The sequence below is a fragment of the Heteronotia binoei genome, chromosome 18 (genome assembly GCF_032191835.1).
Source record: "Heteronotia binoei isolate CCM8104 ecotype False Entrance Well chromosome 18, APGP_CSIRO_Hbin_v1, whole genome shotgun sequence".
Classification (NCBI taxonomy): domain Eukaryota; kingdom Metazoa; phylum Chordata; class Lepidosauria; order Squamata; family Gekkonidae; genus Heteronotia; species Heteronotia binoei.
In genome coordinates, this window is record NC_083240.1 from 48657453 (window position 1) to 48672788 (window position 15336).

A 15336-nucleotide genomic window follows, 5' to 3' on the forward strand; every position below is an offset into this window, starting at 1 on the left:
CCGCCGGCTGTTTCTGATAGCCCTGCGCCCCCTCTTTCATTTGATATGTGTCCCGTGCGGGTGCCACCCTCCTGCCGGGAGATGCCGCAAAATGAGCCCCCTTGAGGCTTATGGCGGCAGGGCTCGGGGGAAGCAAGCTAGACTGCTGTTCTTTTGAGGGGTTATAGAGTGTTTCGAGCCCCTCCCTGTGGCATTGGTCCCATCGTCGTGGGACCCAGGGGGCCGGCGCAGCAGCCTGCCGAAGCAGCCTGTCACTAATAACACAGGTCGAGATGCGGAAGTGACTGACAGGCTGCTTCAGCGGGCCGCTGCGCCGGCCCCCTGGGTCCCACAACGATGGGACCGATGCCACAGGGAGGGGCTCGAAACACTCTATAACCCCTCAAAAGAACAGCAGTCTAGCTTGCTTCCCCCGAGCCCTGCCGCCATAAGCCTCAAGGGGGCTCATTTTGCGGCATCTCCCGGCAGGAGGGTGGCACCCGCACGGGACACATATCAAATGAAAGAGGGGGCGCAGGGCTATCAGAAACAGCCGGCAGAGGGAGTCGGGAGCCCACCCCACTGGGGGATCCACACCCCGAAAGTGATGAAGGTGGCGCAGATAGAGCCAACAGAGCCAACAGGACAAAATAAATAGGCTGCATTATGCAGCACAGTTGAGAAAGTGCCTTATCCCATATACTGATGAAGTAAATACAGGATCTGAGAACAAAATTGCACCAGAAGACACAAACACAAAGCTCCCTTACACTGAATCAGTGCTTGGGTCCACCAAAGTCAGTATTGTCCACTCCAGTCACAAACACAAAGCTCCCTTACACTGAATCAGTGCTTGGGTCCACCAAAGTCAGTATTGTCACATAAGAACATAACAGAAGCCCTGTTGGATCAGGCCAGTGGCCCATCCAGTCCAACACTCTGCGTCACATAAGAACATAAGAGAAGCCCTGTTGGATCAGGCCAGTGGCCCATCCAGTCCAACACTCTGCGTCACATAAGAACATAAGAGAAGCCCTGTTGGATCAGGCCAGTGGCCCATCCAGTCCAACACTCTGCGTCACATAAGAACATAACAGAAGCCCTGTTGGATCAGGCCAGTGGCCCATCCAGTCCAACACTCTGCGTCACATAAGAACATAACAGAAGCCCTGTTGGATCAGGCCAGTGGCCCATCCAGTCCAACACTCTGTGTCACATAAGAGAAGCCCTGTTGCATCAGGCCAGTGGCCCCTCCAGTCCAACACTCTGCGCCACATAAGAACATAAGGAGGGAAGGAAGGGAGGAGGGAATGGAAGGGAAGGGAAGGGAAGGGAAGGGAAGGGAGGAAGGAAGGAAGGAAGGAAGGGAGGAAGGAAGGAAGGGAAGGGAGGGAAGGAAGAAAGAAAGGAAGGGAGGGAAGGAAGGGAGGAGGGAGGGAAGGAAGGGAGGAGGGAAGGGAGGAGGGAAGGGAAGGGAAGGGAGGAGGGAAGGGAAGGGAAGGGAGGAAGGAAGGAAGGAAGGGAGGGAGGGAAGAAAGGAAGGAAGGAAGGGAGGAGGGAGGGAGGGAGGGAAAGAAGGAAGGGAAGGAAGGGAGGGAAGGAAGGGAGGAAGAAAGGAAAGAAGGGAAGAGGGAGGGAAGAAAGGAAGGCCGCCCCCCCCCCGCTTTCGGCCCCCTTACCTGCGGTGGCGGTCGGCGGCGAGTCGGGCGGCGGCGGCGGGTCGGGCGGCGGCGGCGAGTCCAGCGGCGGCGGCGAGTCCAGCGGCGGGGGCGGCGGCGAGGCCAGGGAGGCGTCGGAGAGGCCTTCCTTGGCCGGCGCTGGCCCGGGAAGGCCTTCCAGAGGCTCTGGAAGGCCTTCCCGGACCAGCGCCGGGTGCTCCGCGGCCTCCCCGCGGCCTCCGCTGGTCGCTGGGGGCCTTCCAGAGTGTCTGGAAGGCCCCCAGCGACCAGCGGAGGCCGCGGGGAGGCCTTCGCTGGCCGGCGCTGGCCCGGGAAGGCCTTCCAGAGGCTCTGGAAGGCCTTCCCGGACCAGCGCCGGGTGCTCCGCGGCCTCCCCGCGGCCTCCGCTGGTCGCTGGGGGCCTTCCAGACACTCTGGAAGGCCCCCAGCGACCAGCGGAGGCCGCGGGGAGGCCTTCGCTGGCCGGCGCTGGCCCGGGAAGGCCTTCCAGAGGCTCTGGAAGGCCTTCCCGGACCAGCGCCGGGTGCTCCGCGGCCTCCCCGCGGCCTCCGCTGGTCGCTGGGGGCCTTCCAGACACTCTGGAAGGCCCCCAGCGACCAGCGGAGGCCGCGGGGAGGCCTTCGCTGGCCGGCGCTGGTCCGGGAAGGCCTTCCAGAGGCTCTGGAAGGCCTTCCCGGACCAGCGCCGGGTGCTCCGCGGCCTCCCCGCGGCCTCCGCTGGTCGCTGGGGGCCTTCCAGACACTCTGGAAGGCCCCCAGCGACCAGCGGAGGCCGCGGGGAGGCCTTCGCTGGCCGGCGCTGGCCCGGGAAGGCCTTCCAGAGGCTCTGGAAGGCCTTCCCGGACCAGCGCCGGGTGCTCCGCGGCCTCCCCGCGGCCTCCGCTGGTCGCTGGGGGCCTTCCAGACACTCTGGAAGGCCCCCAGCGACCAGCGGAGGCCGCGGGGAGGCCTTCGCTGGCCGGCGCTGGCCCGGGAAGGCCTTCCAGAGGCTCTGGAAGGCCTTCCCGGACCAGCGCCGGGTGCTCCGCGGCCTCCCCGCGGCCTCCGCTGGTCGCTGGGGGCCTTCCAGACACTCTGGAAGGCCCCCAGCGACCAGCGGAGGCCGCGGGGAGGCCTTCGCTGGCCGGCGCTGGCCCGGGAAGGCCTTCCAGAGGCTCTGGAAGGCCTTCCCGGACCAGCGCCGGGTGCTCCGCGGCCTCCCCGCGGCCTCCGCTGGTCGCTGGGGGCCTTCCAGACACTCTGGAAGGCCCCCAGCGACCAGCGGAGGCCGCGGGGAGGCCTTCGCTGGCCGGCGCTGGCCCGGGAAGGCCTTCCAGAGGCTCTGGAAGGCCTTCCCGGACCAGCGCCGGGTGCTCCGCGGCCTCCCCGCGGCCTCCGCTGGTCGCTGGGGGCCTTCCAGAGTGTCTGGAAGGCCCCCAGCGACCAGCGGAGGCCGCGGGGAGGCCTTCGCTGGCCGGCGCTGGCCCGGGAAGGCCTTCCAGAGGCTCTGGAAGGCCTTCCCGGACCAGCGCCGGGTGCTCCGCGGCCTCCCCGCGGCCTCCGCTGGTCGCTGGGGGCCTTCCAGACCCTCTGGAAGGCCCCCAGCGACCAGCGGAGGCCGCGGGGAGGCCTTCGCTGGCCGGCGCTGGCCCGGGAAGGCCTTCCAGAGGCTCTGGAAGGCCTTCCCGGACCAGCGCCGGGTGCTCCGCGGCCTCCCCGCGGCCTCCGCTGGTCGCTGGGGGCCTTCCAGACACTCTGGAAGGCCCCCAGCGACCAGCGGAGGCCGCGGAGAGGCCTCCCCCACCGCTGCCGGCCCCGCGCGCGGGCGGGGAAGGCGGGGAGTGAGGGAGGGAGCGTCCCTGCGCGTGCGCAGGGGCCCTGCGCAGGCGCAGGGACGCTCCCTCCCTCACTCCCCGCCTTCCCCGCCCGCGCCCGCGGCCCACCGGCTCCTGGGCTGCCTAAACCGGGACCTTTAATGGTCCCGGTATAGGGAGCCCGGGATCCGGGATTGGGTGGCCAGATCCGGGAATGTCCCGGGAGACCGGGACGGTCTGGCCACCCTAGTCAGAGCCTATGTGCCAAGAGTTAACTTGGCATGTACTACCCCTATGCTGATCCTAGGTTGGAACTCCATACCCTCATTATATGTTCTGTTTTTGCCATGTTGAGCACCGTTTCCCTCAGAAGAGAGGACTGAGGAAAAGTAGGAATTGAGCAGTTCTGCCCTCTCTTCATTACCTGTTACAATTTCACTTTCCTGCCCTCACAATGGGCCCAGCATGTCCTTGCTCTTTTTCTTACTTTGAACATAAGAAAAGAACCCTTTTTTGCTGTTTTTAGCATCTTTGGCCAGCCTAAGCTCATACTGAGCTTTAGCTTTCCTAACTTTCTCTCTACAAGCACTGGTGATTTGTTTATATTCATCCTTGGTTATAAGGTCCTCCTTCCAATTCCTAAAGGAGTCTTTTTAATTTCTCAAGTCTTTAGAGAGCTATTTATGGAGCCAACTCTGCTTCTTTAGGCTTCTTCCATTTTTCCTTCTCATAGGAATTGTCTGTGATTGCGCTTTCAGTATTTCACTTTTAAGAAACTCCCACCCCTCTTGAACCCCCTTCTTCCTAAGTATTTCTAACCATGGGATTTTACCCAGCATAGTTCTAAGTTTGTAGAAGTTTGCCTTTCTGAAGTCCAACCTATAAGTCTAACTACGTATAGCTTTTCCCTTCCCTAAGACTGTAAATTCCAAAATCACATAGTCACTATTGCCCAGGGTGTCCACTATTTCCACTTCTTCGATCAGTTCTTCCTTGTTGCTGAGAATCAAGTCCAAGATAGCAGATCCCCTTGTTTCCTTCTTCACTTTCTGGAGAAGGAAGTTGTCAGCAAGACGTCAGGAATCTACTTAACCTTTCATTTTTAGCAGAGTTGGACTTCCAACAGATGTCTGGGTAATTGAAATCTCCCATGATCACTGTATCCCTTCTCTTGGAGAACTTTGCAATCTGTTGTAGGAGTATCTCATCCAAGTCCTCTGCCTGGCTTGGTGGTCTATAGCAGACCCCCACCATAATATCACTGTTATTTCTTACTCCTTTTATTTTACCCAGAGACTCTCAACCATGCCATGCTCAGATTCACACATTTCCTCACAAGTATATACCTCCTTCACATATACTGCTGCACCTCCGCCTTTTCTCATTTGTTTGTCTCTTTTCAATAAGTTGTAGCCCTGAATCCTAATATTCCAGTTGTGAGTGTCATCCTACCAAGTTTCAGTAAGGCCTATTATGTCATAGGCCTGTATTAGGACTTCCAGTTCCTCCTGTTTGTTTCCCATACTGTGCATTAGTGTAGAGACATTGGAATCCACATTTTATGCATTCTGAGGGTTTAGTTTCTGTACATACCTGCAAATTAATGTTACCTAGTGTATGTGCCACTCTCTGCAAAGCTTTAGTGTTCTTATCTCCAGTTTCTAGCATCATATGAGGCTTTGAATCATTGTCTCACTCCCCCATACAATTTAGTTTAAAGCCCTCCTTATTAGGTTAGCAAGGCTGTTACCAAATACCCTTTTTCCTACTGCCATAAGGTGCAAACCATCTCCCGATAGAAGATCATCATCTTGAAAGCGTAAGCCATGGTCCAGAAATCTGAATCTTTCCTGATGACACTATCAACGTAGCAAGTCATTTATTTGAAGTATTCTTCTTTCTCATCCTAAGCCACGACCTTCAACAGGAAGAACTGACAAGAACACAACCTGTGCTCCCAGCTCCTTCACCTTTTTACCCAGAGCCACATAGTCTTTTCTGATACGTCACGTTCAGGGCTGCAGATCCTCCTTTGGGGAGGAACCGGGGGGGGGGGGAGAGCTTGCTTTGCCAGGGTCTCTCAACCCCACAGCAAAGCTACAAAACCAAGCCTCTTTTCCTTCTATTATCTGAAGCTCTACCCCTTTCTCATCTCTTGGGTAAGGAGGAAAAGAGCCAGGGCTTACTTTGCCCAGTTCCCTTAATCCCGTGGTAGAGCTAGAAAGAAAGCACCTTTAAGACCAACAAAGTTTTATTCAAAGTATGAGCTTTTCGCAGAGAGAGAGTGTGTGTTTTGTTGGCTCGTTGTACCAGGGGTCTCCTGAGTTCAACTGGGTTTGCCTCCCCCTTTATCACTGTATCCATGCCCTCATGATTTATTTAAGCTATTTAAATGAGGGATAACAACCAGCCAGTGAGGTGGATGAGGCTGAGAGTGGGTGTCCAGACCACCCAGCACATTTCCTTTGCAGAATGGGGATTTTAACCTCGGCTTCCCATATAAGTAGGCTGATGCTGGCTATCTCCTTTCTTGTACTGCCTCATAGGAGTTGTAGTTATTTATCTGGGGAATACTATAGTTTTATAGACAAACACATAGCCCTCAGTCTGTGTCACAGTGCCTTCACATGTTCTTCACCAGCACATGAAGCAACTTATGTACAAAAGCTTACAATGCCCAGCCATTTCCTCTAGGTCTTAGACTCAAAACACTGACCATGAGATTTCTGCAATGAATGTCAATAAATCAAGAGTAGGTGCATCCAAACACACATGTTTGAGCTGAGGTCTCAGTGACCCAGGTTGGAAATGAAGCTGCTCTCTCCATTGATTCATTTGGATTAATGACTCCTGCCAAAAAATCTCCCCACTCCTGTCACCCTATCTTTATGACTCAGAGGTGTCACTGAACTCAAACTTTGCCCTTCAACATTTCAGCTTCCCCTGTATCTGGCTCATGTCTTATGAGAAAGCCATTGAGTCACACTTGCCTTGTGATGCTGGCCTTGATCTCTGGTGCTCTGGGGGGCAAATTGTGAGGCTGACTGAGCCCCCATGGCTCATCTGCCAGACATCAAGGGAGAGCATCAGGGGAAACAAGAGCCCAGTGGTTGGAGCCCCCAGCTGTCATTCTTCATTCCATCCACCCCCCATCCCTTGCTGCCCATGTATGCACTGGACTGCTTTCTAACCAGAAGGAAGGAAATATAAGAGAGATCAGGGAAGATGGAAGGAAGAAAAGAAGAACTGCAGGAAGGGAGGAAGGAAGGAAGGAAAACTGGCAGAGAATAAGGAAAGGGACAGGAGAAGGGGAGAATGTCTGAAATCTAGTACTGCTCTTTGTTTCCATTTCTCTTTTACATCCTCATCTGTTTCTTTTTTAAAGAGACAAACCACCTCCTTCTTAACATTCCACATGTCCAGCAGCAAAAAAGATAATATATTTATTCCCAACTGCACAATTCATCCTTCCCGCTTCACAAAATGTGTCCCACTGTTTGACACCCTCTCCCCCCATCTTTGGAAGAACATGCCCAAACATTCAACCTCCATATTCCTTTGCTGCCCCCTACATGCTGAACGTCAGACCTCCTCCTCCCTTAGTTGTGGACGGGGACAGAGTTGTACAAGACAGCTTATATGGATATCCAGGTTTTACTGACCTTGAATCCCCTTTAAAGAATCAAAAGACAAACTAAAAGATTTATTTTTATTTATTTATATTAAGATTTATACCCCGCCCTTCTCACCTAGGTGTCTCAGGGCGGCTTACAACACAATAATTAAAACAATTTCAGTTTAAACAATTAAAATACCATTAAACCATAATTTAGTAAAAACAAGATAGAGTAAAAACCGGCGGCCTATAGATACATTTTTTCATCCAGGATATTTTGCATTGTCAGTTAATATCATAGGCCTGCCGGAAGAGGACTGTCTTACAGGCCCTGCGGAATTGCCCTAGATCCCGCAGGGCCCGCACCTCTTCCGGCAGCTGGTTCCACCAATAAGGTGCCGTTATTGAGTAGGCCCGATCCCTGGTGGATTTTAGGCGGGCCTCCTTTGGCCCGGGGACTACCAACAGGTTTTGTGAACCTGAACGTAGTACTCTCTGGGGAACGTGTGGGAAGAGACGGTCCCTAAGGTAGGCAGGTCCTAGGCCATATAGGGCTTTAAAGGTCATAACCAACACCTTGTACCGGACTCGGAATATTACTGGCAGCCAGTGCAGACCCTGGAGCCCCGGTCGAATGTGCTCCCATCTTGGGAGCCCTAATAACAGCCGGGCAGCAGCGTTCTGCACCAACTGCAGTTTCCGGGTTCGGCACAGGGGTAGCCCCATGTAGAGGGCATTACAGTAGTCCAGCCTCGAGGTGACCGTAGCATGTATCACTGTTGCCAGGTCGTCACGTTCCAGGAAGGGGGCCAACTGCCTCGCCCGCCTAAGATGAAAAAAAGCAGACTTGGCAGTGGCTGCTATCTGAGCCTCCATCGTCAATGAAGGCTCCAACAGCACCCCCAGGCTCTTAACCCTGCCCGACGCTGTTAATGGAGCGCCGTCAAAAACTGGCAGGGGGAGTTCCCTTCCCGGGCCGCAGCGACCTAAGCAAAGGACCTCTGTCTTCGCCGGGTTCAGCTTCAGCCCACTCAGCCTAAGCCACCTAGCCACTGCCTGTAACGCCCGGTCCAGATTTTCTGGGGCGCAGGCGGGCCGGCCGTCCATAAGCAGATAGAGCTGGGTGTCATCAGCATACTGATGGCAACCCAGCCCATACCCTCGGGCCATCTGGGCAAGGGGGCGCATATAGATGTTAAATAACATCGGGGAAAGCACCGCCCCTTGAGGCACCCCGCACTCAAGCGTGTGTCTCCGGGACAGTTCCTCCCCAATCGCCACCCTTTGTCCCCGACCGTCAAGGAAAGAGGAAAGCCATTGCAAGGCCAACCCCTGAATCCCTGCGTCGGCAAGGCGGCACGCCAGGAGCCGATGGTCGACCATATCGAACGCTGCCGATAGGTCCAACATCAGCACCGCCGAGCCGCCTTGATCCAGATGTCGCCGAAGGTCATCCACCAGGGCGACCAGCACCGCCTCCGTCCCGTGGCCCGGGCGAAAACCAGACTGGTAGGGGTCGAGGACAGAAGCATCATCCAGGAAGCTCTGTAGCTGCAACGCCGCTGCCCTCTCTATAAGTTTGCCCAAAAAGGGCAAATTCGATACCGGCCGGTAGTGTGCCAATTCGGTCGGATCTAATGTTGTTTTTTTCAGGAGGGGACGGACCACCGCCTCTTTGAGCGCCGATGGAAAATGTCCCTCCAATAGGGATCTATTTATGATATCCCGTATAGGATATCTTAGCTCCCTCTGGCAGGTCTTAATAAGCCAGGAGGGGCATGGGTCCAATTTACAAGTTGTTGGGCGTGCAGATAGGAGGATCCTGTCAACTTCTTCCAGGCTGAGCGCGCCGAAACCGTCCAGGACACACTCCGAAGACAGGCACGGAGCCTCAGGTTCGCTAACTGTATCTAATGTGGCAGGGAAGTCGGAACGGAGCGATGCGATTTTATCCGCAAAAAAATTCGCAAAAGCCTCACAGCCAATTTCCAATTCATTAAAATTTGGTCTGCCCTGTGGCAGCGTTGTAAGAGTCCGAATTGTATTGAACAGTTGTGCCGGGCGCGAAATTGCGGACGCAATCTCTGCCGCAAAGTAAGTTTTCTTTGCGGCCTTGACTGCCACCTCATAGGACTTCATAACCTCTCTATAAGATGTTCGAGTCGCTTCATCTCGGGTACGCCGCCATTGCCTCTCTAGTCGTCTGAGTCCTCGTTTCAACTGCCGCAACCCCTGGTTATACCAGGGTGTCGGCCTTGAACGAGGGCGCAGAGGACGCCTAGGCGCGATCTCATCGATGGCCCCGGTGAGCCTATTATTCCAAGACTCCACCAGGTCATCGAGGGAATCGCCAGGGGGCCAGGGATCCCGCAGGGCCGTCAGGAACCGTTCCGGGTCCATCAGGCTCCGCGGGCGAGCTAAAATAAGCTCGCCGCCCAAACGGGGTTGGGGTGGGACGTCCACACGAGCCTTGAGGGCATAGTGATCCGACCATGGCACTGCTATAGAAGCAAGATCGTTCACTAAAACTCCTGACGCGAAGATCAAGTCTAACATGTGACCGGCCTGGTGAGTGGGTGTCGTAACTATTTGGGAGAGTCCTAGTGTCGCCATGGAAGACACTAGGTCCATCGCCTGATTGGAGGTCACGTCATCGGCATGAACATTGAAGTCACCCAGGATCAGAAGCCTCGGGTGCTCCAATGCCCATCCTGCTGCGGCCTCCATCAGTGATAGTAAGGCGCTGGCCGGTGCGTTGGGCGGTCGGTACACCAGCCAGATCGCCAACCCCTCCCCAACATCCCACGCCAGGCCGGCACACTCAATGCCCTTGATCTCCGGAGCCGGGAGGGCCCGGAAGGAGTAAGCCTCTCGAATGAACAGAGCCACCCCTCCCCCCCGCCCGCTAGTCCGCGACTGGTGAAAGACCGAGTATCCCGGGGGCGCCATCTGGGAGAGAGCTACGGTCTCTCCATCGCGAACCCAGGTCTCGGTCACGCATGCCAGGTCCATATCCTGCTCAAGCAGGAATTCCCGGAGGATGGAGGTCTTATTATTAATGGACCTGGCATTACATAACACCAGTGACGGAGGCGAGTAATTTCGCCTTGCCCCACTACCTGTCACCATCGGGATGGGACACAGGCTGGAAGGTGGTCGAGCACTATCTTGTCTCGATCTCCTTCCCCTCCATTTCTGCCTGTTCCCACCGTCATACCTTCCCCTCCCCAGGAGTACCGGAATCCCCAGGCCAATCATCTCTCACTGGTGCCACCAACCCTCCACTGACAGATGTTCAGATTTGTCTCTTCTCAGCCGTCCCACCTCCAATTGGCCTATCAATAAATACCCACTAATATCTAATAGTTATTTAGTCTAATAGTTATTTAATCTACCCCCACCCAACCAATCCAATTCACCAGCTAACAGTAATACTTTATAATTCCAATTGGCTTCTTAATTAAACTCTACAGTTATTTTCTCCTTCTCTCCAATTAATTTGCCATAAATAATTCAATTAAATTAGCTAGTCAATAACCAATTTTAAATAACCAATAATCAATCCAGTCTTAACAATTTAAATAACCAAAAAAGATGGGGATACCTGCTGTTATAAGGGGAATAATATGCAGCTGGTCTAATGAATAAGGCTTAAGTAGTGCTTGCCATTTAGAGAAGGGCTTTAGAATCACTCTCCTTATTTACAACACCACTATATGGTAAGTTGTTATCCTTGTTGATATATTTCCCTCCAATGTCTTAGATTCATCTTCCTTTTAAAAATGCTTCTCTTGTTCCTTCCAGCAAGAAAACTTTTTAAATCTTGTTTTCTCACTGTTTTGTTGTTGCTGTTGTTCAGTCACACAGTTGAGTCTGACTCTTTGCGACCCCATGGACCAAGTCATGCCAGGCCCTCCTGTCTTCCACCATCCTCTGAAATCTGCTCAAATTCGTGTTAGTTACATTAGTAACGCTGTCCAGCCATCTCATCTTTTGCCATCCCCTTCTTCTTTTGCCTTCTGTCTTTCCCAGCATCAGGATCTTCTCCAGTGAGTGCTCCCTTCTCATTTGATGGCCAAAGGATTTGAGCTTCAGCTTCAGCATCTGACCTTCCAGGGAACAGTCAGAGTTGATTTCTCTTAGGATTGACTGATTTGATCTTCTTGCAGTCCAAGGAACTCTCAAGATTCTTCTCCAGCACCACAGCTCAAAAGCATCTATTCTTCTGTGCTCGGTCCAGCTCCCTATGGTCCAGCTCTCACAGCCATACATTACTACTGGGAATACCATCACTTTGACTATATGGACTTTTGTTGGCAGGGTGATGTCTCTACTTTTTATTATACTGCCCAGGTTCACCATAGCTGTCCTCCCAAGGAGCAAACGTCTTTTAATTTCATGACTTCAGTCACCATCTGCAGTGATCTTGGATCCCAGAAATGTGAAATCAGTCATGATTTCCATGTCTTCCCCCTTCTGTTTGCCAAGGAGTGATGGGGCTGGATGCCATGATCTTAGTTTTTTTGATGTTGAATTTCAAACCTACTTTTGTGCTCTCCTCTTTCACCCTCACGTTCTGCCATTAGAGTGGTATCATCTGCATATCTGAGGTTGTTGATGTTTTTCCCAGCAATCTTAATTCCAGCTTGTGCTTCATCCAGGCCGGCATTCTGCATGATGTATTCTGCATATAAGTTAAATAAGCAGGGTGACAATATACATCCTTGTTGAATTCCTTTTCCTATTCTAAACCAATCAGTTGTTCCAAATCCCATTCAGACAGTCGCTTCTTGACCCTTATACAGATTTCTCAGGAGACATGTGAGGTGGTCTGGTACTCCCATCTCTTTAAGGACTTGCCACAGTTTGTTATGATCCACACAATCAAATGCTTTAGTGTAGTCAATGAAACAGAAATAGATGTTTTTCTGACACTCCCATGCTTTCTCCATAATCCAGTGAATGTTGGCAATTTGATCTCTAGTTCCTCTACCTCTCTGAAATTCGGCTTGAACTTCTGGTAGTTCCCAGTCTACATACTGCTGAAGCCCACCTTGTAGGATCTTTAACATGACCTTGCTGGCATGTGAAATGAGTGCAATGGTGCGATAGTTTGAACACTCCTTGGCATTACTGTCAAGCACCAATATTTCCCAATAACAGAGTCCTTTTGTTTTGAATCAAAAGATATGTTTATTGTAAGAAACTCAGGAGCTTTTCCAAGGACATAAACCTTGGGAGTAATGGAGTACCAACAGTTACACAGTTGCTATACAGGATAGCATCAAAGGCTACATTACAGATGCATACTTGAGTCACGGGTTCAAAGGTTACTAAGCAGCTATCTATCCATACTAAGGCATCTTAGGCTATTGAAAACATCAGAAACATTCTCACACTTATTTGTGAACAGATAAGGGTTGTCTGTGTGAAACCAGGGGAGGCCACTTTGAGGTACCAACTGCCAGCCTATAACACAAACATCCCAGGGCCAGATGTTATTGCTATGTGCCCTCTGGGTTGTAAATAATGGGGGAGAGCTGGCGCTCTACATAATAAAATGTGGGCCAGAAATGAGCCCGCCTGACAATTACCCTTCTGGGATTGGAATATAAACTGACCTTTTCCAATCCTGTGGCCACTGTTGTGTTTTCTAAATTTGCTGACATAATGTGTGCATCAGTTTAACAGCATTGTCTTTTAGGCTTTGAATAGCTCAACTGGGATGCCATCATCTCCGCTCGCTTTGTTGTTAGTAATGCTTTCTAAGCCCATTTGCCTTCACACTCCCAAGACATCTCACTGTCACTTACTGTGAATTTAAAATATTGACTTCAGCAGCCTTAGAAGGGTGGGATTCTGCTTAGAGCTGTCCTGTTAGTTGAACACTGTAGCTGCTACACTAAGTGTTAGCTATTTGATGTGAAAGGGTTGATAGTTGGAGAGAATGAAGATGAAGGCACCAAAAACCAGTTTCCCTCAGAAAACAGACCCATGCAAGGGAATCCTCAAACTAGCCCTCTGGAGCCCAAACTGTGGGGTATTTGACTATTAGAGGAATGAACCAATGAAAGTGTCGGAGTAGGATGTCTCCTGCTAGCAAATGTGGCCTTTGGGGGTAACCTCCCATTTTCTGATTTTTCTCTCATGATTCCTTGGATAACTCTAAAACAGAAAGACGACATGGAGGCCATCCCAGGCTACCTCTCTCTTCACCAGTCTGCTGATTCTTTGACATTGAAATGGACCCCAAACCAGCTCATGAATGGGACGCTGGGGGATTCGGAGCTTGAGAAAAGGTAATGCCTGCTTGTCTGGTTCAATGAGAGGTGGTAAAAACAGACATGATGTTATGCATTGGCTGCAGGACGCTGAACAGCTGGGGCTTTGTGCCTCAGCCATGTCTGCACTAACTGAATTCCATGATCTTTCCTCTAAACCAGGGGCATCAAACATGCGGCCCGGGGGCCAAATCAGGCCCCCAGAGGGCTCCTACCAGGCCCTCAAGCAACTGGCTTCATCTGCTCCCTTCTGCATAACAGCTTGCTTTGCAAGGCTTGCTCAATCACACAGGAGTCACAGAGCAAAGCCTATATTTTCTCCATTGGCTGAGGCTCCTCCATTGGGAAGGAAGGGGGGAAGGCAGAGCTTTTTTTTTAGGCTCTCTCAATCACACAACAGAGTTACTGAGCCAAGCCTCTCTTCCTTCTATAGGCTGATGTTCCTCTCTCCCCTGTCCCCTGGGGAAGGAAGGAAAGAGCCACAGTTCCCTGGATCTCATGAGAGAAATACAAAGAAAGCACCTTTAAGACCAATGAGTGCTAATGTTTTAAGCTTTTAAATATATATATATAATTGTGTTTGTCTGTGCCCTTTATAAAGTTTATAAAAGGTTAAGGTAGTTCCCTGTGCAAGCACCAGTCGTTTCTGACTCTGGGGTGACGTTGCTTTCAGAACATTTTCACGGCAGACTTTTACCGGGTGGTTTGCCATTATCTCTGTTACCTGATCTTAAATAGGTACACACATGGCATGTCCTGGCCCAACAAGGTCTCATTTATGTCAGATCCGGCCCTCACAACAAATGAGTTTGACGCCCCTGCTCTAAACCTTTGACTGACTCTCTGTGGGTCCCACAAAGGCCGTGTTCCTTTTCTTTGGAGGACTGCTATTGTTAGCTTATTTTAAAAGTGTTTTTCTACCACTTTCTCTGAAAGAAAAAAGGAGTCCAGCTAACATTTATTCTTTGCTCTGGAGTACATTTGGTTAATCTTGAAGGTGTGACTGGGCCCCAGTTAAATTTTGCTATGGGTTTTGTTTGCCCTCCCCAGCCCAGCTCAGGGTTCAGGGGAGGATGAGAGAAGGGGAAGGGCTTTCTGTTTTGAGCAGCTGTGCCTTCTTTTCTTTCTTGGTGAGCTGACCAAGAGGCCATGCCTGGTGCGACCTCTTCCCCTGCCCCCGCCCCTGAGCAGCTTGACTGAGGAGAGTCATACCTGGATGACTGAGTGCAGATGAGAAGCTGAACTGTGACTGGTGTATGACCCTGGAGAAGAACTTGAGGCTCTCTTGGGTGAGGCATCCTGCCTCACTGCCAGGTTCCTTCTTGGATTTTTGGCAATGAACTCTGGTTTGTGCTGGCCCCACCTGAGAACAAAAGAAGGCCCTGCTGGCACATCTAATCCGTGGAGAGCTGTTGCCAGTCTGAATAGCTAGTACTGGACCTCAACAGACCAATGACTCAGTATAAGGCTGCTTCATTTGTGTTTGTGTGTGTGTTTGTGACTCAGGTGCCCTGAAGGGCCAACCGATAAGGCATAAATCTTTGTCCAGTGTTGCCTCCCAAGACTTGCATTCAGATGCTCCCTTTGGTCCCCATGGCTGGTAGCCACTGATGGACATCTTCTCCTTGAATCTGGCTGATGAATCTGTTTTAAAGCTGTCTCTGCCTGTTGCTGTCACGACATTCCCTCGCAGTGGTTTTCACAATGCAGTGACCTGTTGAGTAAAGAATTACTTCCCTCTGTCTGTTCTGAATCTGTTGCTCATCAGTTTAATTAGGTGCTCCCAAGATTTTTTGGGGAGCTGGAGAAAACATAGGCCACACAAACAATAGATTGCCAAGACAAAGGTAATGGTAAATTGTGGCTTGTCACAAAGAGCTTGCCTTGTGCCAGGGGGAGGAGGAACTGCATAAAGAATTCTGAACCTCCTTAAGTGGTGTCAAGTATAGGCTGGGAAATTCCAGGAGACTTGTGGGTGGAGTCTGGAGA

General features: G+C 52.0%; 1 protein-coding gene across 5 annotated transcripts in view; it reads left to right on the plus strand.

Annotated features, from left to right (window-relative positions):
* Positions 1-15336, plus strand: part of SGSM2 (small G protein signaling modulator 2) — a 174155-nt gene that overhangs the window by 86140 nt on the left and 72679 nt on the right. For all 5 annotated transcript variants that reach the window (XM_060259242.1, XM_060259244.1, XM_060259243.1 and 2 more), the window contains exon 8: positions 13241-13365. In XM_060259242.1, the coding sequence (XP_060115225.1) occupies positions 13241-13365 (125 nt within the window). The remainder of the gene's footprint in view (positions 1-13240; positions 13366-15336) is intronic.